Raw genomic sequence first — 24,532 nt, forward strand, 5'->3', positions numbered from 1 at the left:
ATGTCACATGTTGAAAAAAATCCACAATTTGACAGTTGTAAAACTAGCGAGACATACACATACATATGCTAATTTATTTATTTTGCGACACTTCCGACTTATGACTACTTTACGTTATATAGATCACCGACCAGAGTTGTGTTGTGTGACGCATGCTGGTGAAGGCATTTCGAAAACAAACATTTCCAACTGCTTTGAAAGAGGTTTGTACTAATTTAGTCTTTCATTTATTTCACTATTACTAGAATCATTTAAAACACGCAACTTATGCTAATGACGGCGACACATATTATGTTTATCACAAATATTTGTCTGTGTCGAGTCGTGAACTTTTCAACAAAAAGTCAGCGTCGATATCAAATAGATGTGTTTACCACACTGCAGAGGGCTATAACAAGAAGAAACTAATGAATTATAACACAGTATGCCATCGTTTTCTATGTGTGTGTACTAAATGATCTTTCTTAGCAAGCTTTTTATAGTATTGTAAGTGGAAATTTAAAAGGATAACACAAGCACATAAAACATGATGGCCTACTGTTATTACGGAGTTATGCCATAACATTTCATACTAGTCTCACCTGACCAGTGCTCGAACACAAAAACATAATCATTTTCATCTTCATTAGAATCACATGCATTTTTTGAATAATCGACAGTTACTTAAACAACACTGATGCAATGGCAAATATCAATAGAAGTTGAAACCTATGCCCGAACACCACATTGAAATATGAAATATTTACTATGTTGTTGTGATGTCATTCTATATAATGATATTCTAATATTTCCTACATAAAAAAAGATAAAAGCTATTTTCTGAATGTATGAGGTATAAATACACAGGCAAAGGAAGTTTTTTTTATTTATTATTATTTATTTATCAGTGTCCGAAATCACGAATCAGCAGTTTCTATGTCAAATCCACATTAAATGCAATACTTTTCTTTTAAATAAGATACTGAACAATGATTATTTCACAGTAGGCAAAAGCATGAAGAATGCAGACTTTTAAGGAACCAACATTTATTTTGACAGTTGTGGCATTCAGCAGAATGTGTTGCACAATCTAATGTTGGATTCAAGTTTACCAAAAAGGTAGCAGAGTTTTTCTAATGAGAGGTAGAAAATGTCAATACACCCCATAATAATCATGGCATCATGTGTAGACAAATCATTCATTTTGTGAATGAGAACCAAAAATATAACAAATGTGGTCATGTTAGTCTATTTTTTTAATAACAACTCTTCTGTAACCAACTCAGTGACTTTTGGGACTTAGATATTTGAGCCTCAGACATGTTTTTCTTGTACAACTCACTCAAACTTTGGGAATCCAGTGACTACATGTATTTCTTAGTATTGTGATTTATCATAAATATTGAAATCAATGTTCTAGACTCGCCGAAATTAAAAAAAAAAATTACTGCAACTCCTACCACTGTTTTAAGAATCATCCAAAATTGCTCGATTGACATAATCATTTGTGTTCAAGTACTTGGTTTCATTTCAACAGAGCACTGGTGTGTAAAGTTTACAGCTAGTGTGTGGAAATCAAGGCTGCTGTTCTATGATTGAAAATTGTTCAACATTAATTTTTTATGTTCAACTTGCAGACATGCCCTGTTGGTATTTTGAAAAGAAAGAATTAAGAAATACACCTTCTTTCCAAGATGGCATTGATGCTGCCACAGAAGCCAGGTATCGCCGAGAAGGAGCAAGATTTATTATTGATGCTGGCACCAAGATGGGACTGTATCCTTTTAGAAATTATCTTTGGATTGTAGTCATCTTAAAATCTCATGAGCACATATTTAGTATACAGCTTATTTGTTTTACTTCACAGTTTTTTTCATCATGCAAAAATGACATTGACATGTTTAATAGTACACTGTACAATTAAAAATTAAGTGCTAACTAGGCAACACACAAAACAACATTGCACAATATATATTCCTTGATGTGACAATGCAACTGAGACAAGATTTTTAGGTCCTTTAAACTAGTATACCAGATTGTTGGTTACCTCATTTGGATACACAGAGATAGTATTGGTATGACTAAATGCTTATAAGTATATTAATATCCTTGATGATTCTGAAGGCGATATGATACATGTGGGACAGGTGTTGTGTATTTCCACAGATTCTACATGTTTCATTCTTTCAAGGAATTCCACAGATACGTAAGTATGGCATGTACACCTATTCTGAAGTTGTAATGAAAAGTGATCATGTTTGTTCATGTAAATAGTCATGGCTGATATTCTGTTATTCTGTTGAACTTCTGAGAAGTAAAAAAAAATCCAGTATCAAACTTTTAGTTCACCATCATCAGATAGTGGGTTATTCAAATCGTCCTGTGTCTGTGGTTCGTCCATCGTCCATCTGTAAACAAGTTTTGTTATTGCTGTTTCTTGAGAAGCACTGGATGGATCTTTTTCGATTCCCCTTGGTCACTAGTTGTGCCTGTTTGATTTTGGGACTGATCACAAAAATAAAATGGTCGAAATGTGGCCATTTAGGATTTTTTCAATGAAGTTTGTTATCACTATGTCTTTGAAAGTCCTGCATGGATCTCTCGTGAATTTGATATGAAGGTTCCCATTGCTCTCTAGATGTGCCTTTGCAATTTTGGAACTGATCACAAGAACAAAATGGCCAACAGACGGCCATCTTGGATTTTGACTTTGAAAGTTTGTTATTGCTATTCCTTGAGAAGAGCTTTATAGATCTTTCTCAAATTTCATGTATATATTCCCTTTGGTCCCTAGTTGTGCCCATTTAATTTTGGGTCTGATCGGAAAACAAAATGGCCAACAGATGGCCATCTTGGATTTTGATTTTAAAAGTTTGTTATTGCTATTTCTTGAGAAGTACTGGATGTTTCTCTGTCAAATTTCATACGTAGATTCCCCTTTGTCCCAAGTTGTGGCCATTTAATTTTGGGTCTGGTCAGAAAAACAAAATTGTAGAAAGGTGCAGGTACAGGAAATATTGACACACGATCAGATGAATGTAGACTTGATGTTTTATGAATTAATATTTTAACAGGTAAATAACATGTAGTGACAATCTCATAATTTCTGTTGAAGAAATGTTTGATTGTGTAACCTTTGTAGATAACAGCAGCATGCTGCCTTTTCTTGGCTGGGAAGGTGGAAGAGACTCCAAAGAAAGGAAAGGACATCATCAAAATTTGTCAGTCCATGTTATCACCTCAAGTGTTCAGTGTATTTGGAGATGATCCAAGGGTAAGCTATGTTTTGGAGTGAGATGTTATTTTACTGAATTGTTCAGTGATCAAGATTTTTAATTGTTCAGTGATCACGGTTGTTAATTGTTCAGTGATCAAGATTGTTAATTGTTAAGTAATCAAGATTGTTAATTGTTAAGTGATCAAGATTGTTAATTGTTCAGTGATCAAGATTTTTAATTGTTCAGTGATCAAGATTTTTAATTGTTCAGTGATCAAGGTTGTTAATTGTTCAGTGATCAAGATTGTTAATTGTTCAGTGATCAAGGTTGTTAATTGTTCAGTGATCAAGATTTTTAATTGTTCAGTGATCACGGTTGTTAATTGTTAAGTGATCACGGTTGTTAATTGTTAAGTGATCACGGTTGTTAATTGTTCAGTGATCAAGATTGTTAATTGTTCAGTGATCAAGATTGTTAATTGTTCAGTGATCAAGATTTTTAATTGTTCAGTGATCAAGATTTTTAATTGTTCAGTGATCAAGGTTGTTAATTGTTCAGTGATCAAGATTTTTAATTGTTCAGTGATCAAGATTTTTAATTGTTCAGTGATCAAGGTTGTTAATTGTTCAGTGATCAAGATTTTTAATTGTTCAGTGATCACGGTTGTTAATTGTTAAGTGATCACGGTTGTTAATTGTTCAGTGATCAAGATTGTTAATTGTTAAGTGATCAAGGTTGTTAATTGTTCAGTGATCAAGATTTTTAATTGTTCAGTGATCAAGATTTTTAATTGTTCAGTGATCAAGGTTGTTAATTGTTCAGTGATCAAGATTGTTAATTGTTCAGTGATCAAGGTTGTTAATTGTTCAGTGATCAAGATTTTTAATTGTTCAGTGATCACGGTTGTTAATTGTTAAGTGATCACGGTTGTTAATTGTTAAGTGATCACGGTTGTTAATTGTTCAGTGATCAAGATTTTTAATTGTTAAGTGATCAAGGTTGTTAATTGTTCAGTGATCAAGGTTGTTAATTGTTCAGTGATCAAGATTTTTAATTGTTAAGTGATCAAGGTTGTTAATTGTTCAGTGATCAAGGTTGTTAATTGTTCAGTGATCAAGATTGTTAATTGTTCAGTGATCAAGGTTGTTAATTGTTCAGTGATCAAGATTTTTAATTGTTAAGTGATCAAGGTTGTTAATTGTTCAGTGATCAAGGTTGTTAATTGTTACTTGTTTAGTAGTCAAGTTTATCTGATTTTTAAATATAATTTAGTTTATGTCTCACTTGTGATAATTTTTTTTTTTTTTTTTTGGCGTGTATTTAGGACAAAATCTTAAGATTTTGAAAAAAATGACCCAAAAATGATACAAATTTTGTACAGGTCTTTAAAGGAATTTCTGAATCAAGTTTCTTGTATAATCAGTAGCATTGAAAATGATATTGACAATTACATTGTTGTTATATTATTTTTTGTTTGATTTATAGGAAGAAGTGATGACCATGGAAAGAATTCTGTTACAAACCATCAAATTTGACTTACAAGTCGAACATCCTTACGGGTACTTGCTCAAGTTTGCCAAATTCATAAAAGGTACACTTATTTGTTATACATTGAAACACAATTACCAGATCCTATCAAGTACCTAATTCAGTTGTAAGGATTCTTTAATTCTGGAGTTCAGGTTGAGTCTGTTATTTAAATGTCATTATCGTTATTTAGTATACTCGATTCATTTATATGGCTAGAACAAAACAGATATTTTTGAGTATATATATACTGGGATAGATATGATCAATGAAGTAATAGCAACAGTATGGACAAGCGTTATTACTTCATTGATCATATCAATGTCTGATTGTGCTTGTGATATTTGGTAGTATATAAATATACCGGTATGTATTTGTGCTGGTGTCATATATACTGTGTTGATTGGTGAACCTGTGTCTCCAGTCTGTGCACCTGAACTCCAGAACTCGCCTTCATCCTCACAAAATACCATACAGAACCAGTAAACTATTCCAAATTATCTGTGTGAGGTCAGAACACTTGACAGGTAACCAAAAATGAGACAATACGCAGGAATAGCAGGCACTCAGAATCATTGAACATTGTATGTAAGTTTGATTGTTGTATGTTTACAGGTGACAAAGAAAAGATACAGAAACTAGTACAAATGGCTTGGACATTTATCAATGACAGGTTAGTTGTTATTAGGAAAAACAGTGTCCCTCAGATCTACACATATAATTATCACATGAAAGTCATGTTAAATAGATTTCTGGTAGATACAAGATGTTGTTAGTAATCCTTGTGCAGAATTCAATATATCTTGATTATGTTGTCTATCTTCACATATCATCAGCATGTTTGGTAAAATTAGCTTATTTTATTGACCTCAAATACCAGTTAAAGCTTAACCCAACAAATTGGAAAAATGTGTACTACACATAAAATTACACATGTGTAAATCAGTCATGAAGAAATGCCTGTCGAAGAAAGTTAGCAAGATTTGAACATAAACTTTCTTCAGTTTACAAAAATGTGGAAGAAGTTATTTGAACAAATGTTAATCACTCTTGTTGGCCCGGATGTAAGCACACAGGAGGTCTTATTGTGGAAGGAAACTCATGTGGTCAGACAGGTGACCCATTACCACCTGACCACTCCTTTAGCAACAGTTGTTAATTTACCTACATCAGACTTATGAAGAAAGTTCTTTGTTACCTTTAAAATCAGGATTATATATGTAGTAACATTTATACCAAAACCTGTATATAATTATGTATACTACTCCATTCGTTCAGAAAAATGTCAAGAAAAACATATCTATGGAAAAAAAATGTTCATTTGTTATCAATATCAATGTTTTCTTCAGTCTGTGTACAACTCAGTGCCTGCAGTGGGAGCCAGAGGTGATCAGTGTGTCACTCATGTATCTGGGTACACGCCTCACCAAGTTTGATATACAAGACTGGCATGGCAAGGTGCCTGGATCCAAGACCAAGTGGTGGGAGTTTCTTGTAGAAGATATCACTGTAGAATTGATGGAAGGTCAGTGGTTAATATAGGTATACTAGAGGTTGATATAGGTATACTAGAGGTTGATAAAGATATACTAGAGGTTGATATAGGTATACTAGAGGTTGATATAGGTATACTAGAGGTTGATAAAGATATACTAGAGGTTGATATAGGTATACTAGAGGTTGATAAAGATATACTAGAGGTTGATATGCGTATACTAGAGGTTGATAAAGATATACTAGAGGTTGATAAAGATATACTAGAGGTTAATATAGGTATACTAGAGGTAAATATGGGTATACTAGAGGTTAATATAGGTATACTAGAGGTTGATATAGGTATACTAGAGGTTGATATAGGTATACTAGAGGTAAATATGGGTATACTAGATGTTGATATGGGTATACTAGAGGTTGATATAGGTATACTAGAGGTAAATATGGGTATACTAGATGTTGATATGGGTATACTAGAGGTTGATATAGGTATACTAGAGGTTGATATAGGTATACTAGAGGTAAATATGGGTATACTAGATGTTGATATGGGTATACTAGAGGTTGATATAGGTATACTTGAGGTTGATATAGGTATACTAGAGGTTGATATAGGTATACTAGAGGTTGATATAGGTATACTAGAGGTTGATAAAGATATACTAGAGGTTGATAAAGATATACTAGAGGTAAATATAGGTATACTAGATGTAAATATGGGTATACTAGATGTTGATATGGGTATACTAGAGGTTGATATAGGTATACTAGAGGTTGATATAGGTATACTAGAGGTTAATATGAATACACTACAGGTTAATATGGGTATACTAGAGTTTAATATAACTATACTAGAGGTTAATATGGGTATACTAGAGGTTAATATAGGTATACTAGAGGTTAATATGGGTATACTAGAGGTTGATATGATACACTACAGGTTAATATGGGTATACTAGAGTTTAATATAACTATACTAGAGGTTAATATGGGTATACTAGAGGTTGATATGCGTATACTAGAGGTTAATATAGGTATACTAGAGGTTGATATGAATACACTACAGGTTAATATGGGTATACTAGAGTTTAATATAACTATACTAGAGGTTAATATGGGTATACTAGAGGTTAATATAGGTATACTAGAGGTTAATATGGGTATACTAGAGGTTGATATGTGTATACTAGAGGTTAATATAGGTACACTAGAGGTTGAAATGGGTATAATGTTTCACACTGGTTAACACTATAGGATTTCATAACACACAGTTTAGTGTTGGGGAATTTACATGTGATAGTGAACATAACCCACAGTTTAGTGTAGGGAAGTTTACCTGTGATAGTGAACATAACACATGGTTTGGTGTAGGGGAGTTTACATGTGTAGTGAATATAGCACACGCTTTAGTGTAGGGAAGTTTACATGTGTAGTGAACATAACACATGCTTTAGTGTAGGGGAGTTTACATGTGTAGTGAACATAACACATGGTTTAGTGTAGAGGAGTTTACATGTGTAGTGAACATAACACACAGTTTAGTGTAGGGGAGTTTACATGTGTAGTGAATATAGCTCACGCTTTAGTGTAGGGAAGTTTACATGTGTAGTGAACATAGCACATGCTTTAGTGTAGGGGAGTTTACATGTGTAGTGAACATAGCACATGCTTTAGTGTAGGGGAGTTTACATGTGTAGTGAACATAACACATGGTTTAGTGTAGGGGAGTTTACATGTGTAGTGAACATAACACATGCTTTAGTGTAGGGAAGTTTACATGTGTAGTGAACATAACACATGCTTTAGTGTAGGGGAGTTTACATGTGTAGTGAATATAGCACACGCTTTAGTGTAGGGGAGTTTACATGTGATAGTGAACATAACACATGGTTTAGTGTAGGGAAGTTTACCTGTGATAGTGAACATAGCACACGCTTTAGTGTAGGGGAGTTTACATGTGATAGTGAACATAACACACAGTTTAGTGTAGGGGAGTTTACATGTGTAGTGAACATAACACACGGTTTAGTGTAGGGAAGTTTACATGTGTAGTGAATATAGCTCACGCTTTAGTGTAGGGAAGTTTACATGTGTAGTGAACATAGCACATGCTTTAGTGTAGGGGAGTTTACATGTGTAGTGAACATAGCACATGCTTTAGTGTAGGGGAGTTTACATGTGTAGTGAATATAGCACACGCTTTAGTGTAGGGAAGTTTACATGTGTAGTGAACATAGCACATGCTTTAGTGTAGGGGAGTTTACATGTGTAGTGAACATAACACATGGTTTAGTGTAGGGGAGTTTACATGTGATAGTGAACATAACACACAGTTTAGTGTAGGGGAGTTTACATGTGTAGTGAACATAACACACGGTTTAGTGTAGGGAAGTTTACATGTGTAGTGAACATAACACACAGTTTAGTGTAGGGAAGTTTACATGTGTAGTGAATATAGCTCACGCTTTAGTGTAGGGGAGTTTACATGTGTAGTGAACATAACACACAGTTTAGTGTAGGGGAGTTTACATGTGTAGTGAACATAACACACGGTTTAGTGTAGGGAAGTTTACATGTGTAGTGAATATAGCTCATGCTTTAGTGTAGGGAAGTTTACATGTGTAGTGAACATAGCACATGCTTTAGTGTAGGGGAGTTTACATGTGTAGTGAACATAGCACATGCTTTAGTGTAGGGGAGTTTACATGTGTAATGAATATAGCACACGCTTTAGTGTAGGGGAGTTTACATGTGATAGTGAACATAACACATGGTTTAGTGTAGGGAAGTTTACCTGTGATAGTGAACATAGCACACGCTTTAGTGTAGGGGAGTTTACATGTGATAGTGAACATAACACACAGTTTAGTGTAGGGGAGTTTACATGTGTAGTGAACATAACACACGGTTTAGTGTAGGGAAGTTTACATGTGTAGTGAACATAGCACATGCTTTAGTGTAGGGGAGTTTACATGTGTAATGAATATAGCACACGCTTTAGTGTAGGGGAGTTTACATGTGATAGTGAACATAACACATGGTTTAGTGTAGGGAAGTTTACCTGTGATAGTGAACATAGCACACGCTTTAGTGTAGGGGAGTTTACATGTGATAGTGAACATAACACACAGTTTAGTGTAGGGGAGTTTACATGTGTAGTGAACATAACACACGGTTTAGTGTAGGGAAGTTTACATGTGTAGTGAATATAGCTCACGCTTTAGTGTAGGGAAGTTTACATGTGTAGTGAACATAGCACATGCTTTAGTGTAGGGGAGTTTACATGTGTAGTGAACATAACACATGGTTTAGTGTAGGGGAGTTTACCTGTGATAGTGAACATAACACACTGTTTAGTGTAGGGAAGTTTAAAATGGGTTCAAGTGGCACAGAATCATTCCATGATAAACGGACATGAATCTGTACTGGATGTCTGAAAATTTTCAGGGTGTGTAATATTCTCAGTCAATTTATTGGATATTTTTATTTTTCAGATATATGTCACAAGGTCCTTGACCTGTATTCTAACAACCCCCAGGGAGCTGGTACGGACTCCCCTCCAGTTACTCCTAGTAAAAAAATGACTGCCAGGGACACCCCTCCGCCACCCCCACCTCAGATGGGAAAACGCAGTCTGCCAGTAAGATAACTCATACTGTATTTTCTTTACAGCTTACAAATTTAGGCTCTGAAAGGAGACTAATCTTTAACTTAATTTTATGCCAAATTAAATAAAATACTTTTGAAGATTTAGGATTCAGGATGATAAATATTACAGCTTATTGTCAGACATAGCTATTATTATCAAAATTCTCTTTGGTTGATTCAAGTTTGTTGAAATTTGTGATATGGCATGTATTTTGTGTTGAAAGACAAAAATTTGTATGCCATTTTTAAATTCTTTAAACAATAACAATGCCAGAATGTTTTTAAATATACTGTCACTAATACGGTTCAGTATTTATGTAAGATGTATCTGAAACCTTGTTAAGCAGTCATTATTTTTTGTTAGAAAAAGGAGAAATTTTTACACTTGATCAGTATTATATAATATTATTTGGTTTTGTAATTTGTCCTGATATTCCTCTTTTGAATTGTGACCAAATGGGCTATTCTAAATTCTTCCATTTTTTCATTGTGTGTCTCAATGGGTAGTATATTCTACAAATTCTAGATTAACCATGTAACTGAAGTATTAAGTGTTTTGGATGTTGTGTTTTTTTCAAGGGATATTTTATTCCATTTGTGAGGAATTAATGAAACCAATAATCTAGAGAGAAAAAGGAGAAAAAAAGCCAAAACACCAAAAACATATTTTAAAAGTGAAAACAATGAATTTTTGGTCTGTTTGAGAATTTATGCAAAAGAATTAAATCATGGAATTAATAACATTTATCTGTGATTTAAATTTATAAATGTGACATGTGCATTTTGTTTTGAATTTTTTTATGATGAAACCTGAAATAATTTTGTCAATGTATGGTGTTAACAGACAACACCAGGTGAAGGACCGCATGATGCCAAGGTACCAAAGTCACAACCAGAAAGACAAAAAAGTAAGGAGTCAAGCTCAAGAAGAAATTCTAGCAAGAAAAGCAGTTCAGTATCTGATGTTCCATCCTCATCTTCTGTGCCTCGCACTGCTCCAGCATCAAATTACAGTTCAGCTCCCCCTGCACCAAGCAAGCCAGACTACACACAATATGGAGCTTACATGGCATCTACATCCTCACAGTACCCATCCTCGTTTCTGTCTCAGGAGGGTAGTAAATCTATAGAGACACTAGTCAGTGGTTCAGGTCTTACATCCACATCATCTTACTTACAGACTCAGGCTCCCACGCCTGCTGCCTCAGCTCCTGCACCGGTTCCTCAGTATCCACCCCCTGGACAGTATCCTCCTGCTCCCTACCAACCAAATACATATGCTCCACCCACAGCGTATCAACAGCCTCCACCAGTCCAGCCACAGTACCAAGGTCCAGGTGGATATCCTGCAGCTCCTGCAGTTCCTGGGGGTCCACCTCCACAACAGGCCTTCCCAACAAACCAACCCCCACCACAAGTGGGTCAGTACCCCCCTGGTTTCCCCCCACCACAACAATTTAATGCACCACCCTTCCAGGGGCCAAATAGTTTTCCTCCACCACCACCACCTCGGCCTGGATTTCCTCCACAGCAGCCTGGTGTCAGTGCTCCACCACCTTTTCAACCTATGCCTCCAAACACAGGAGCAATGAACACTATGGGACAGCCACAAGGACCACCTGTTCCCCCTCAGAGTAATGTTGTGCCACTACAACCTAGTTCAGGACTACCGGTGGTGAGAATCACAGGTCGAAGATGATCCATATTGTGTTCTGTTTGAGTATGGAATAAAAGAAGCTGACATTTAGAGATATACAATTGGAAATAGTGGGAAGAAAATCCTGGTAACAAATGCAACATAGGAAAAGGTTCAATTGTTCAATCTTATGAAAACTTTTCAGTAGAGGTCTTGGTCTTGTTATGCAACAATGTAATGAAGGAATATATGAGGTGCCCTAATTTGGATGACAGTATAACTAGTGATATGAAATTTTGTATCAAACTATTTTCAACTACAATTTTGGTGCATGTGTATGAATACAGATCAAAAGTGACAGTACATACAAAAGATGTGAGGAAGAAAGGTCAAAGGTGACAGTACATACAAAATATGTGAGGAAGAAAGGTCAAAGGTGACAGTACATACAAAATATGTGAGGAAGAAAGGTCAAAGGTGACAGTACATACAAAATATGTGAGGAAGAAAGGTCAAAAGTGACAGTACATACAAAATATGTGAGGAAGAAAGGTCAAAAGTGACAGTACATACAAAATATGTGAGGAAGAAAGATCAATAGTGACAGTACATACAAAATATGTGAGGAAGAAAGGTCAAAAGTGACAGTTCAATATATGTACTAGTGCAACCATTTTAATTCTTTTTTCTGGATAAGGAGTATATCATGGTTGTAATATTGTCAGACTCGCATAAAAAAAGCTTGAAAACATCGACATTATGAAACAATATTATGTTGTAATGATATTGTTTAACTTTTGTAGTCTGTAATTTTGTTTTTGTAAAAGTCATGCAGGGATGCTAAATCAAGGTGTTGCTTTGCACTCTGGGAAGAATGTTGTTGTGTGTTGCTGTAAGTTCTGTTACAGGTATGATACTGTAACATACACTTCTGCAATACATGATCTTTTATACAATAAATATTATTGTATCAGCTGTTGTGTTTGTCTTTCACTTCCAAAAAGAGGATGATGGATTCCAACTCCAGTCCATATCCTCTCTATCAGTAACGCGTTGTGCATGCATGCACTATTTCATAATTACATTAATTAAACTGACACATCTCTTGATGAATGCTGTCTGCCAAAGTATACAGACTTATTCCATCATAATTTTAGCATCTATAGGACATGAATCCTGTAAAATTTCAGCTACTTGTAGTGGTATACCTTTTGGTTGGTTGGATACCACTGATCAAACATTAGTCATTGTGACATATATCTTCATCTCTAGTGTCATTTCTGGTGACAGGGTAACTACTTCCATGTGAGAAGCTTAGACTGACAAATGTACACATATATATTAATACTCTGTTTTTTAATGTAAGTGAGAAGGTATGGATTATCAAACAAATTTTCCTGAAGGATCATGTATGGCTGTTGGATAAATGCAACAGTAGATGTAAAATTATTTACTGTATGAAGATCATGTATTACAGTAATGTTATAGTACAGGTATAATTGTTTCATTGTGGCCTGACAAGGTAGAGCAGGAAAGTGAATTATAACAATGACAGTACAGATGTTTTAAGTGGTGAGACTGATTTTGTTGTTGTTCATTCCAATGACTACCTGTTGTGATTGATTGTTATACTCAGACAGATATGATGTAGATGTACATAGTTTTATCCTGGTATGTTTGAACATCGTGGAAACAAACATTGGGAGACTTTGTAAACGGTGTGAGCATGTAAACACATGGAGACAGAATGTGGGAATGTAAACACATGGAAATAGAATGTGGGAATGTAAACACATGGAGACAGAATGTGGTAATGTAAACACGTGGAGACAGAATGTGGGAATGTAAAGACGTGGAGACAGAATGTGGGAATGTAAACATGTGGAGACAGAATGTGGGAATATAAATACATGGAGACAGAATGTGGGAATGTAAACACATTGGGATGGTGTGTAGAATTTAAACACATGTAGGAATGTGAATTTGATATGTGACAGGAATTGATTGATATGGAACTTTTTTATTCCATGCTTATCAGATATGGCAAGATGTCAATAAAATACATGTTTTCTTACTGTGTGTGGTTTATTCAAATTATTTCCTTATCAAAATGCCAAAGGTGATTAATTTTGGAAAACAGCATTTTGAATCAAATTTAAGGGCTCTAAAAATGGGTAAATAAAATGCAAACCAGATTTCTAGCTCTTGACACAATCGAGGCAAAATAACCTGAATTCAACAATGATTGAAGAGTCATTTTCGTATTTGATATGATTGAGAGCAAAACACAGAAAAGAAGAAAAATATTCAACTTTCATTCAAAGACCAAATATCAGCAAAGTGACTTTATAGCATAGTTTTGATTAATTAGTAAAAAAAATGGTCAGTACCGTTGGCAAACACATGGCTCATGGGACTTGTCAAAAGAGATACTCACCCAAGTATGCTAGAAGAACTATTGTAGGGATCTAGTTATCGAAGCTAATTTCAAGCATGCAACGGCCCAAATCTATCAAAGCATTAGCAGCAAGGAAACGGCCATCTTGTACCATTATGAAAGTTTAGTAATTTGAAAGATGCAGCTCTTATTTAATCAGTTTCGTGTGGATTTGGTAAAATGAAATGGAATGTGAAAACGATCTTTCACAGTGTTTTTATATCCTTGGCAAAGTGCATTTGCAGGAAAAATGAAATGAGCTTCGGCCGACCAACAGAGATTTTTGGGGAAACGCCCAACTTGATATTAATTCAACAGCAGCTTGTTATGTATTCTGGCTGGGTAGGTTTAGTAGCTTGGCATGTATAGCAGTTTGTTATGTACAGCAGGTATGTATAGCAGTTTGTTATGTATAGCAGGTATGTATAGCAGTTTGTTATGTATAGCACTTTATGTATAGCAGAAATGTATAGCAGTTTGTTATGTATAGCAGTTTGTTATGTATAGCAGTTTATGTATAGCAGAAAAGTATAGTAATACAAAATTTGGTAAAGACAATGACGATTGAATTCTGAGATATCAAATTTATGAAACTGAAGAGAAAGCAATGTTTGTTTGTCTGACACGCTTTAAATGTTTAATGTTATTTAACGATTGCCCTAAAATGACGGGAAATTGTTACATACAAGTGGCATACAAGTATTAAGTATTATCATATCAAAAAAAATCTTTCGGAACCCGTGATCTGGAAACGAAACTGCTGACGGACAGAAGAACGGACACCGTGGTTATCATTGCACGTCCGTATGGCCATGCAGAGCCTAATAAGGCTACAAGATAGTAACATTTTTGTAAAATGTACATTACAGAGGCATTCGTTCTAATATCAAGCTTATTTGGGCTCATTTGTTATGAATACAGAACATGTTGACAGAAGATATGATTTGTTGACTCATTGCTGCAAATGAAGAGAGTGTAACTTTGTATTTGACTGGTGCAATATGGGACTTAAGATAAAGTAGTTTGCACTTCAAGCAAGGTCACACTGTACTTGTTTTCATTATTGTCATGAATGATGTGATTGTTGCTGCATCAATTTCAAACAGTTATTGGATTAAAGGTTTACCTTCTCTGCACATGTATGTGAATGTTCAATGTGAAGGCAAACAGCATGCTGCATTTCATTAGAATCGCCTGTAAGTGAGATCCGATTGTATATTACCTTACTTTGTTTTGCTGTGATTTCCTCATTCCTGATGCACCAAAATTCAAGAAAGTAGCCAGTGGGATTATGTTATTTAAGAATTACTTATATAAATATCAAGATATACTTTTATTGTGCACCTGATTTTCTTGTGTCATTTTGCAGATTCGCCCTGCATATTTTTATGTATGAAAATACGAATGAAAATATCTCTTAGTTTCATGTTTTTACTAAGACTCCCACAATCACACTGCTGGTGACTGACATTGGAGTGAACACCTGTCCAGGGACCAGGTCCATAGAATTTGAATAAAATGCTATTTATTATTTCTTAATTGTTCTATTTCAATAGGGTCTTTTAACTCTTTTTTTCTGGGGGGGGGGGGGGGGGGGGGGGTTTATCATATGTCAGTTTATTGTTAAAATTATCGTATGCAAAATAAATGAGGAGTATGTTGTTGTTTTTTTTAAATAATTATACACATTTTAAATATTTCTGTTATATTTTCTTTAATTTTGATTCCCGCTAACTCCACTTTGAGATGACTACAGCATAGAACCTTTTCTCAGCTTTAAAATGAAGTCTGTTCCACGACGTTTTCGGGCGGACATGCACCACACATCTGTTCCATGATGTTTTCGGGCGGACATGCACCACACATCCGCTCCATGACGTTTTCGGGCAGACATGCACCACACATCTGTTCCACGACGTTTTCGGGCGGACATGCACCACACATCTGTTCCATGACATTTTCGGGCGGACATGCACCACACATCTGTTCCACGACGTTTTCGGGCGGACATGCACCACACATCCGCTCCATGACGTTTTCGGACGGACATGCACCACACATCTGTTCCACGACGTTTTCGGGCGGACATGCACCACACATCTGTTCCACGACGTTTTCGGGCGTACATGCACAACACCTCTGTTCCACGACGTTTTCGGGCGGACATGCACAACACATCCGCTCCATGACGTTTTCGGGCGGACATGCACCACACATCCGCTCCATGACGTTTTCGGACGGACATGCACCACACATCTGTTCCACGACGTTTTCGGGCGGACATGCACCACACATCTGTTCCACGACGTTTTCGGGCGGACATGCACCACACATCTGTTCCACGACGTTTTCGGGCGTACATGCACAACACATCTGTTCCACGACGTTTTCGGGCGGACATGCACTTAAATATCATCATACATGACACACAAGCTATTCTTTTCAGTTTTATTTGTATTATCTGTATTAACATTAGACAACAAAACTAGGTAAAACCAATGGTGTACATCAGTAACATTGTGCTGTGTAAATCCACAAGCTGCACTAGAAATATATGATATAGCACTTACTTCACTGAAGTCAAAAACATTAAAATCAAATCATGATAAATACCATACTGCTATTGTCAGGACGATATGATAGGTAAGATGTTAACACTTATTCTATGTAAAAAGTTCAATTCCTTTATAACCTTAATTAAGAATGGGAAATTCTGAATCTGGGATAAGAACAAGATTATCATGACCTAAAGGCATTGGCACCACGTTTCAGACTTCTCTTTGAAAAACATCTTTTTGAAAATCTGGTATGTATACTTTCCTGAATATAAGGTATCTAAATATTCTGAATGAGCAATACACTATCACAGGCACTATCACAGGAGTGTAATACACTATCACAGGAGTGTTAGCTTTTATAAGTATTGTAAATGGTATTACAAAACAGTATCGAGTTTATTGTTTAAATACGGCTAAATCACATCTAACGAAACGTATTTTAAAACCTGATTCCTTCATTCTATAGGGATTGATAATAGCCAGGTAATGTCCAAACTAACGGGAAACTGTAACACAAGTATCAGTTACCAAGAGTGCTACTGAATAATAACTAATATACTAGGTTTTGTAAACATTTACACTTCGGAAATATTTAAACATTATTATTATTTTTTATCAATTTAATTATGATAAAAAGTAAAAAAAAAACAAAAAAACAAACAAACAAACAAACTCAAATGAATAAATGAAATAAGATTGTACCATAAGTATGTATGCAATTGTAAAGACTCCTTTCTGCCCTCGAAATGTGCTTTCTTCCAATGTCTTTGATAACGTACCTTTATGTCAGTGAGAGTACAGCACCACCGGCTATTGCGATCGAAGATGATACTGGTAGTGTACCGGGGTAAAGACAACAAAGTAAGGACACTATTTATACGATGTATTCAGACCAATCATATCTAATGAACACCACAAACAGTTGTTAGGGCTTCAATAATCAAACTACACAGGAACTCCATTATGATAAGGTACCTTGATTCGTTTGCCTATGAAACTCAAGCAACCAAAATATGTCATAGAGAGTATTACCAGTCATATGTAATGTAAAAATGCTGTTGTATGTAGTGTATATCAACTGTAAGCAGGATTATTTTGTTTTGCCGTACATCCGGAATACGTGGACATCCATTACTACATAATCTCTCAGCACATTGTGTTTCAAGTGTTTGATTGATTGCAGAAATGCTGTCTAAATGAAGACACTAAAATACACATGTATACATGCACTATTTCCAGGTAATGTCCTGTTCATTTCAATATATCGCCGAAAACACTACGTTATCGACTTTAGGCGTAATCTATTGTAGTTGGTTCCGTCGAGCTACTGCCGTTTCTCAGAAGTAGCTTACGGCTTATGTTGTTTGTGTATTGAGAAATTCACATAACGCACAATTTATATTTATCACTGACATGAGAGTAGAGGTTATTTTCTACTTCGTCCAAGCTTTTGGCACATCAATTTTAACCACATCTGATTTCGAAGTCGCTACTTCCGGTCTGGAAGTGTCCAGTTCGGTTGTAGCTGTTGATATATTTGTCCGTGCTGTGACTAGTTCCGATGATCCCACTAATTGCACAAGGGTGTCTAACGCTGCAGTAACACTTTCTTGACTCAGGGCACAGACCTCCATCGTCTTCCAAACTCTTTTTGTGGTCATGGCCACCTTCAGGCCAAGTGCTGCCTCAAGGTCCTCCAGAGATAAGGCCCCTACCAGTGTGAAAAGATATCTTTACTGTAAAACAAGTGACTCAAGACATGGACAAGAAGTGTATTTCTTTTTCAACTGACATAAGTCTGCTAATACTTTATATTCTATAAAACTACAATTTTGTTTCCAGACAATTTATTTTCGTTTAAGTTGATTTACAGGCATGTAACACCAAACAGATGATGACCAGCATGATTATGTTTTCCATACTGTCAATTGTTTAATGGGTGTTGGAATTCAAAGCAATATCATAATCAATATGGAAATTACATGTACATCACTGCAAGCGTTGAAGTATAAGATAAGGAAAATAATGGCACACATATAGAATGAACCAATTCTGGGTAAATGGAATATTATTAGACGTTTTATGGTATGGTGAAATACCAATTACAACTTCAGGATTATATGTAGTGAATGCCATATAGCTGTTTCGTCTTTTAGGGACTTGTTAGTGTTATCGAGGGTCTAACATCTGGATTTATAAGGCCAGCTATGAAAATAAAAAATCCGAGACAACTGAGGGAAGGTGTAATAACCCTTAATTTAAAAAAATGACACTTTTTTCTAATTGATTCGTTTCTGTAGGAACGTAACTACACCAATAAAAGGTTCCAGAGTAACGCTAACAGAATATTAACAAAGTACAGCCATGACAGAGGAGACGGGGAAAAAACTAAAGGACAACTGCCCCACTACTCTGGACAGCAGCATGACAATTTTGATCTCCTGATGTCTTAGTTGTGAAAATGACAAAAAGATTTCTGTAGAGGCCACAAGTCGCCTCTTTATTAACAGTCATACGACATGGAAGGAACCATACGACATGGAAGGAACCATACGACATGGGAGGAACCATAAGATATGGAAGGAACCATACGACATGGAAGGAACCATACGACATGGAAGGAACTATAAGATATGGAAGGAACCATACGATAAGGGAGGAACCATACGATATGGAATGACTTCCCTCAATTCTGCTCAGAGCACAACATGCTGCGAGACAAAGCAGGTATATTCTATCCTAGCTTCACAATGGATTCCAATGCGATGTAGGTGAAATAGAATGTTTTTCCCAGTTACCCGATAGGTCCTGTTTGTTGCCTATGATTAGTAATGGAGTGTTGATAAGGTCCCGGTCGTGGAGCACACTGACAAGGTCCTGTTTGGCATCGTCCATCTCCTTAGTTCCCAAACATGTACTGTCTACCACGAACACGATACCTAAAACAAATCAGAAAAATCGGATACTGGTCGTAATCAATGAATTTTTCCACAGAGTTTTACTGTCCCTTTTAACAAGGACTCCTTATGTTAATTGGATTTGAAAATAAATGTATTCTATGAACGCTTCAATGTACTAAGATGGGTACACCAGGCATATTTCAAGAGGCAATAAAGGATCAGAATTTATTAAAGAAATAAGCCTTGGTATGCCATTATTAACTGAGTAAACGTTTGAAATGTACAGAGGGCTATATGTTAGGATGGGATACATGTTTAAGGAGGTTGTACATTTCCTGATTCTGACTAAATATAACACCTACCTTCTGTGTCATGGTAGAACTGCCGACATCTCAGCCGAGCGACGCAACAACACCTACCTTCTGTATTATTGTAGAACTGCCGTCATCTCACCCGAGCGACGCACCAACACCTACCTTCTGTATCATGGTAGAACTGTCGTCGTCTCACCCGAGCGACGCACCAACACCTACCTTCTGTATCATGGTAGAACTGTCGTCGTCTCACCCGAGCGACGCACCAACACCTACCTGCTGTGTCATGTAGAACTGTCGTCATTTCACCCGAGCGACGCACCAACACCTACATTTTGCATCATGGTAGAACTGCCGACATCTCACCCAAGCGACGCACCAACATCTACCTTCTGTGCTATGGTAGAATTGCCGACATCTCAGCCGAGCGACGCAACAACACCTACCTTCTGTATTATGGTAGAACTGCCGTCATCTCACCCGAGCGACGCACCAACACCTACCTTCTGTATCATGGTAGAACTGTCGTCGTCTCACCCGAGCGACGCACCAACACCTACCTGCTGTGTCATGTAGAACTGTCGTCATTTCACACGAGCGACGCACCAACACCTACCTTCTGCACCATGGTAGAACTGCCGACATCTCATCCGAGCGACGCACCAACACCTACCTTCTGTATCATGGTAGAACTGCCGTCATCTCACCCGAGCGACGCACCAACACCTACCTTCTGTACCATGGTAGAACTGTCGTCGTCTCACCCGAGCGACGCACCAACACCTACCTTCAGTATCATGGAAGAACTGCCGTCATCTCACCCGAGCGACGCACCAACACCACCTACCTTCTGTATCATGGTAGAACTGTCGTCGTCTCACCCGAGCGACGCGCCAACACCTACCTTCTGTGTCATGGTAGAACTGCCGTCATCTCACCCGAGCGACGTACCAACACCTACCTTCTGTATCATGGTAGAACTGTCGTCGTCTCACCCGAGCGACGCGCAAACACCTACCTTCTGTGCCATGGTAGAACTGTTGTCATCTCACCCGAGCGACGCACCAACACCTACCTTCTGTATCATGGTAGAACTGTCGTCGTCTCACCTGAGCGACGCACCAACACCTACCTTCTGTGCCATGGTAGAACTGTCGTCGTCTTACTCTGAAGCTCGGGGAACCGCTAAGATCAAACACCACGAAAGACTGACCACTTGTTGTTGCTTGGACTTGTTCCACATTGAAATCAGATGTTTTGACTGGCTCTACTACATTGTTACATCCCAGCTTCCACGAGTATAGCAAGTGAGTTTTACCTACACATAAAAACGACACATCGTTATATGTAACAAGAACTGCTTTCCTTTGTAAAAACCCATCCTACCATTTCAAGTCCCGAAAAAATCCTTTGACCATAAACATTAACTATGAAATTGATTTTAACAATACTGATCTATGTCTCTCTTAATGCCATGTAAAAAACTGTGTTGCAGTGATACATTTGTACTTTATTTACATATTACTTGTTAATCTTGATGGCGTGCGAAAATTTTGAAATTTTCATTCAGCGATATAAAATCCTCCGAGGTTTAACTGTTGATCCTTTTTGTAGAGCCTGTATGACTGAAATGCTCGAGCTCTAGTCATAACTATGTATTAGATTATATCGCCGTATACAAAACAGGTGTACAATGTACGTGTATGATAAAAAAAAATACGGCATTGTTGCTTCCAAATAAACACTCCTCCTCCTTCCCCCTCCCCCAATGTACGTGTATGATAAAAAAATACGACACTGTTGCTTTCAAATAAACACTCCCCCTCCCCAATGTACGTGTATAATAAACAAAAAATACGGCACTGTTGCTTTCAAATAAACACTCCCCCTCCCCAATGTGCGTGTATAATAAAAAAAATACGACACTGTTGCTTTCAAATAAACACTCCCCCTCCTCCCCACTCCCCCAATGTACGTGTTGAATAAAAAATACGACACTGTTGCTTTCAAATAAACACTCCCCCCTCCCCAATGTACGTGTATAATAAAAAAGGACTCTGTTGCTTTCAAATAAACACTCCCTCCTCCTCCCCACTCCCCCAATGTACGTGTTGAATAAAAAATACGACACTGTTGCTTTCAAATAAACACTCCCCCCTCCCCAATGTGCGTGTATAATAAAAAAAATACGACACTGTTGCTTTCAAATAAACACTCCCCCTCCTCCCCACTCCCCCAATGTACGTGTTGAATAAAAAATACGACACTGTTGCTTTCAAATAAACACTCCCCCTCCCCAATGTGCGTGTATAATAAAAAAAATACGACACTGTTGCTTTCAAATAAACACTTCCTCCTCCTCCCCACTCCCCCCATGTACGTGTTGAATAAAAAATACGACACTGTTGCTTTCAAATAAACACTCCCCCCTCCCCAATGTACGTGTATAATAAAAAAAAAGGACTCTGTTGCTTTCAAATAAACACTCCCTCCTCCTCCCCACTCCCCCAATGTACGTGTTGAATAAAAAATACGACACTGTTGCTTTCAAATAAACACTCCCCCTCCTCCCCACTCCCCCAATGTTCGTGTTGAATAAAAAATACGACACTGTTGCTTTCAAATAAACACTCCCCCCTCCCCAATGTACGTGTATAATAAAAAAAAATACGACACTGTTGCTTTCAAATAAACACTCCCCCTCCCCAATGTGCGTGTATAATAAAAAAAAATACGACACTGTTGCTTTCAAATAAACACTTCCTCCTCCTCCCCACTCCCCCCATGTACGTGTTGAATAAAAAATACGACACTGTTGCTTTCAAATAAACACTCCCCCCTCCCCAATGTACGTGTATAATAAAAAAAAAGGACTCTGTTGCTTTCAAATAAACACTCCCTCCTCCTCCCCACTCCCCCAATGTACGTGTTGAATAAAAAATACGACACTGTTGCTTTCAAATAAACACTCCCCCTCCTCCCCACTCCCCCAATGTTCGTGTTGAATAAAAAATACGACACTGTTGCTTTCAAATAAACACTCCCCCCTCCCCAATGTACGTGTATATTAAAAAATACGACACTGTTGCTTTCAAATAAACACTCCCCCTCCTCCCCACTCCCCCAATGTACGTGTTGAATAAAAAATACGACACTGTTGCTTTCAAATAAACACTCCCCCCTCCCCAATGTACGTGTATAATAAAAAAAAATACGACACTGTTGCTTTCAAATAAACACTCCCTCCTCCTCCCCTCTCCCCAATGTACGTGTATGATAAAAATACGACACTGTTGCTTTCAAATAAACACTTCCCCTCCCCAATGTACGTGTATAATAAAAAAAAATACGACACTGTTGCTTTCAAATAAACACTCCCTCCTCCCCAATGTATGTGTATGATAAAAAAAATACGACACTGTTGCTTTCAAATAAACACTCCCCCCTCCCCAATGTACGTGTATGATAGAAAATACGACACTGTTGCTTTCAAATAAACACTCCCCCCTCCAACAGTTAACGTGTATAATTAAAAAAAATACGACACTGTTGCTTTCAAATGAACACTCCCCCTCCCCAATGTACGTGTATAATAAAAAAAAAATACGACACTGTTGCTTTCAAATAAACACTCCCTCCTCCTCCCCACTCCCCCAATGTACGTGTATAATAAAAAATACGACACTGTTGCTTTCAAATAAACACTCCCTCCTCCTCCCACCTCCCATAATGTACGTGCATAATAAAAAAAAATACGACACTGTTTCTTTCTTATAAATAAACCAATAATAGCCACTGTACATACGTAGAATGATTATTTTGTTTCGGATTTCCGTCCTCCAACACACACCAGTGTAGACTGGTTACAATGGGCCACTGTACCAATACAACGGATGCTTTGTTTTGTTGGTAATATACCCTGATGCCGAGACCGTGTTTATTGATTTTAGGCGTAGTAATACAGGTGTATTCTTGTGATTACAATTACATTACCATCTGATGCTTACAGTTATTTCAGGAAATATAATATATACTTCATCACACGTTCTGCTTAGCATAGTAGGATATATCTGTTCTATTGAAGATGTCTGATTACATCTTTATCATATAATAGAAGGCATGTCGTTGTATCAAAATAACGTATGTTTTGAACACGTGATGTGTCCGCTTTTGACATTGAAATCAGTATTGCAGTTATGTAGGCAGTATATGTAGAAAATCTGAATTATTCTGATGATCTATGGAGTCCAGATGGGTCTGTAGAATTCGGACTGACATTCACGTGTGTTTCATCAATGCTCTATCATTTGTTATGGTTCGTGTGGTAAATTTCCAAAATATCGATCTTATTTAGATGTAGGTAATTTTCCATTATAAAAGTAAAGCGGTCCAACCCTCTTTAACCCTAGTGACCCAGTTCGTCCAGATACAGTATCATGCATGTATCTATTTTATACCCGGGATAGTTACATACACAAGAAGTAAGATTTTACCAGACACGTTTCTGTAGCTAATGTAAGTGTACAGTTCGGTAAAAATAGGGTCTACATCGCCAATAATGATGTTAGCCACTCATCGATCGGTATATCGATATAATTTCGACGTTGTGTCAGCTTACCACTCAACTTTTTGAGGGAATCATACACTTCTTAAACAAATCGGCAGTGTACAGCATATCAAATTCTATTATAAAAAATAATTATACATCGCACCTGCTCCACTGGGTCCCACCATCAGAATCTTTTGTGGGTAATCTAACTCCGTGTAAGAGAGGTTAACGGACAAAGTCTTAGTTCCTCCACTGCTGCATGTAGCACCCAT

The 24,532-nt window shown here is 37.0% G+C and overlaps 2 protein-coding genes across 2 annotated transcripts; one reads left to right on the forward strand and one right to left on the reverse strand.

Annotated features, from left to right (window-relative positions):
* The first annotated feature begins 140 nt into the window (after window positions 1–140).
* LOC132550468 (cyclin-K-like) lies at window positions 141–13,576 on the forward strand. The gene is made up of 9 exons (XM_060214536.1): window positions 141–203; window positions 1,617–1,755; window positions 2,104–2,185; window positions 3,122–3,253; window positions 4,683–4,788; window positions 5,340–5,397; window positions 6,074–6,249; window positions 9,713–9,858; window positions 10,711–13,576. The coding sequence occupies exons 2-9, from the start codon at window positions 1,619–1,621 to the stop codon at window positions 11,563–11,565; spliced, it is 1,692 nt and encodes a 563-aa protein (XP_060070519.1). The 5' UTR covers window positions 141–203; window positions 1,617–1,618; the 3' UTR covers window positions 11,566–13,576.
* Window positions 13,577–17,930: 4,354 nt separating this feature from the next.
* Window positions 17,931–24,532, reverse strand: LOC132550480 (ADP-ribosylation factor-like). Its single transcript, XM_060214549.1, has 4 exons — window positions 24,424–24,532; window positions 20,844–21,029; window positions 19,296–19,436; window positions 17,931–18,208 (listed from the first exon to the last, which is right to left on the reverse strand). Exons 1-4 carry the CDS (start codon window positions 24,530–24,532, stop codon window positions 17,931–17,933), a joined length of 714 nt encoding a protein of 237 aa, XP_060070532.1.

The sequence above is a fragment of the Ylistrum balloti genome, unplaced genomic scaffold (genome assembly GCF_031769215.1).
Source record: "Ylistrum balloti isolate Yb309-2 unplaced genomic scaffold, AGI_CSIRO_Ybal_v1 Utg370126, whole genome shotgun sequence".
Lineage (NCBI taxonomy): Eukaryota > Metazoa > Mollusca > Bivalvia > Pectinida > Pectinidae > Ylistrum > Ylistrum balloti.

Bases quoted from the DNA above. Each gene is read 5' to 3' on its own strand.
- LOC132550468 (XM_060214536.1), top strand. From the start codon at position 1,619: ATGCCCTGTTGGTATTTTGAAAAGAAAGAATTAAGAAATACACCTTCT. The intron at 2,186-3,121 runs GTAAGTATGGCA...TAACCTTTGTAG, and splicing joins TCAAGGAATTCCACAGATAC to ATAACAGCAGCATGCTGCCT. The intron at 4,789-5,339 runs GTACACTTATTT...GTATGTTTACAG, and splicing joins GTTTGCCAAATTCATAAAAG to GTGACAAAGAAAAGATACAG.
- LOC132550480 (XM_060214549.1), bottom strand. From the start codon at position 24,532: ATGGGTGCTACATGCAGCAGTGGAGGAACTAAGACTTTGTCCGTTAAC. The intron at 19,437-20,843 runs GTAGGTGTTGGT...GATTTGTTTTAG, and splicing joins GTTCTACCATGGCACAGAAG to GTATCGTGTTCGTGGTAGAC. The intron at 18,209-19,295 runs GTAACTGGGAAA...TCACACTGGTAG, and splicing joins CAACAAACAGGACCTATCGG to GGGCCTTATCTCTGGAGGAC.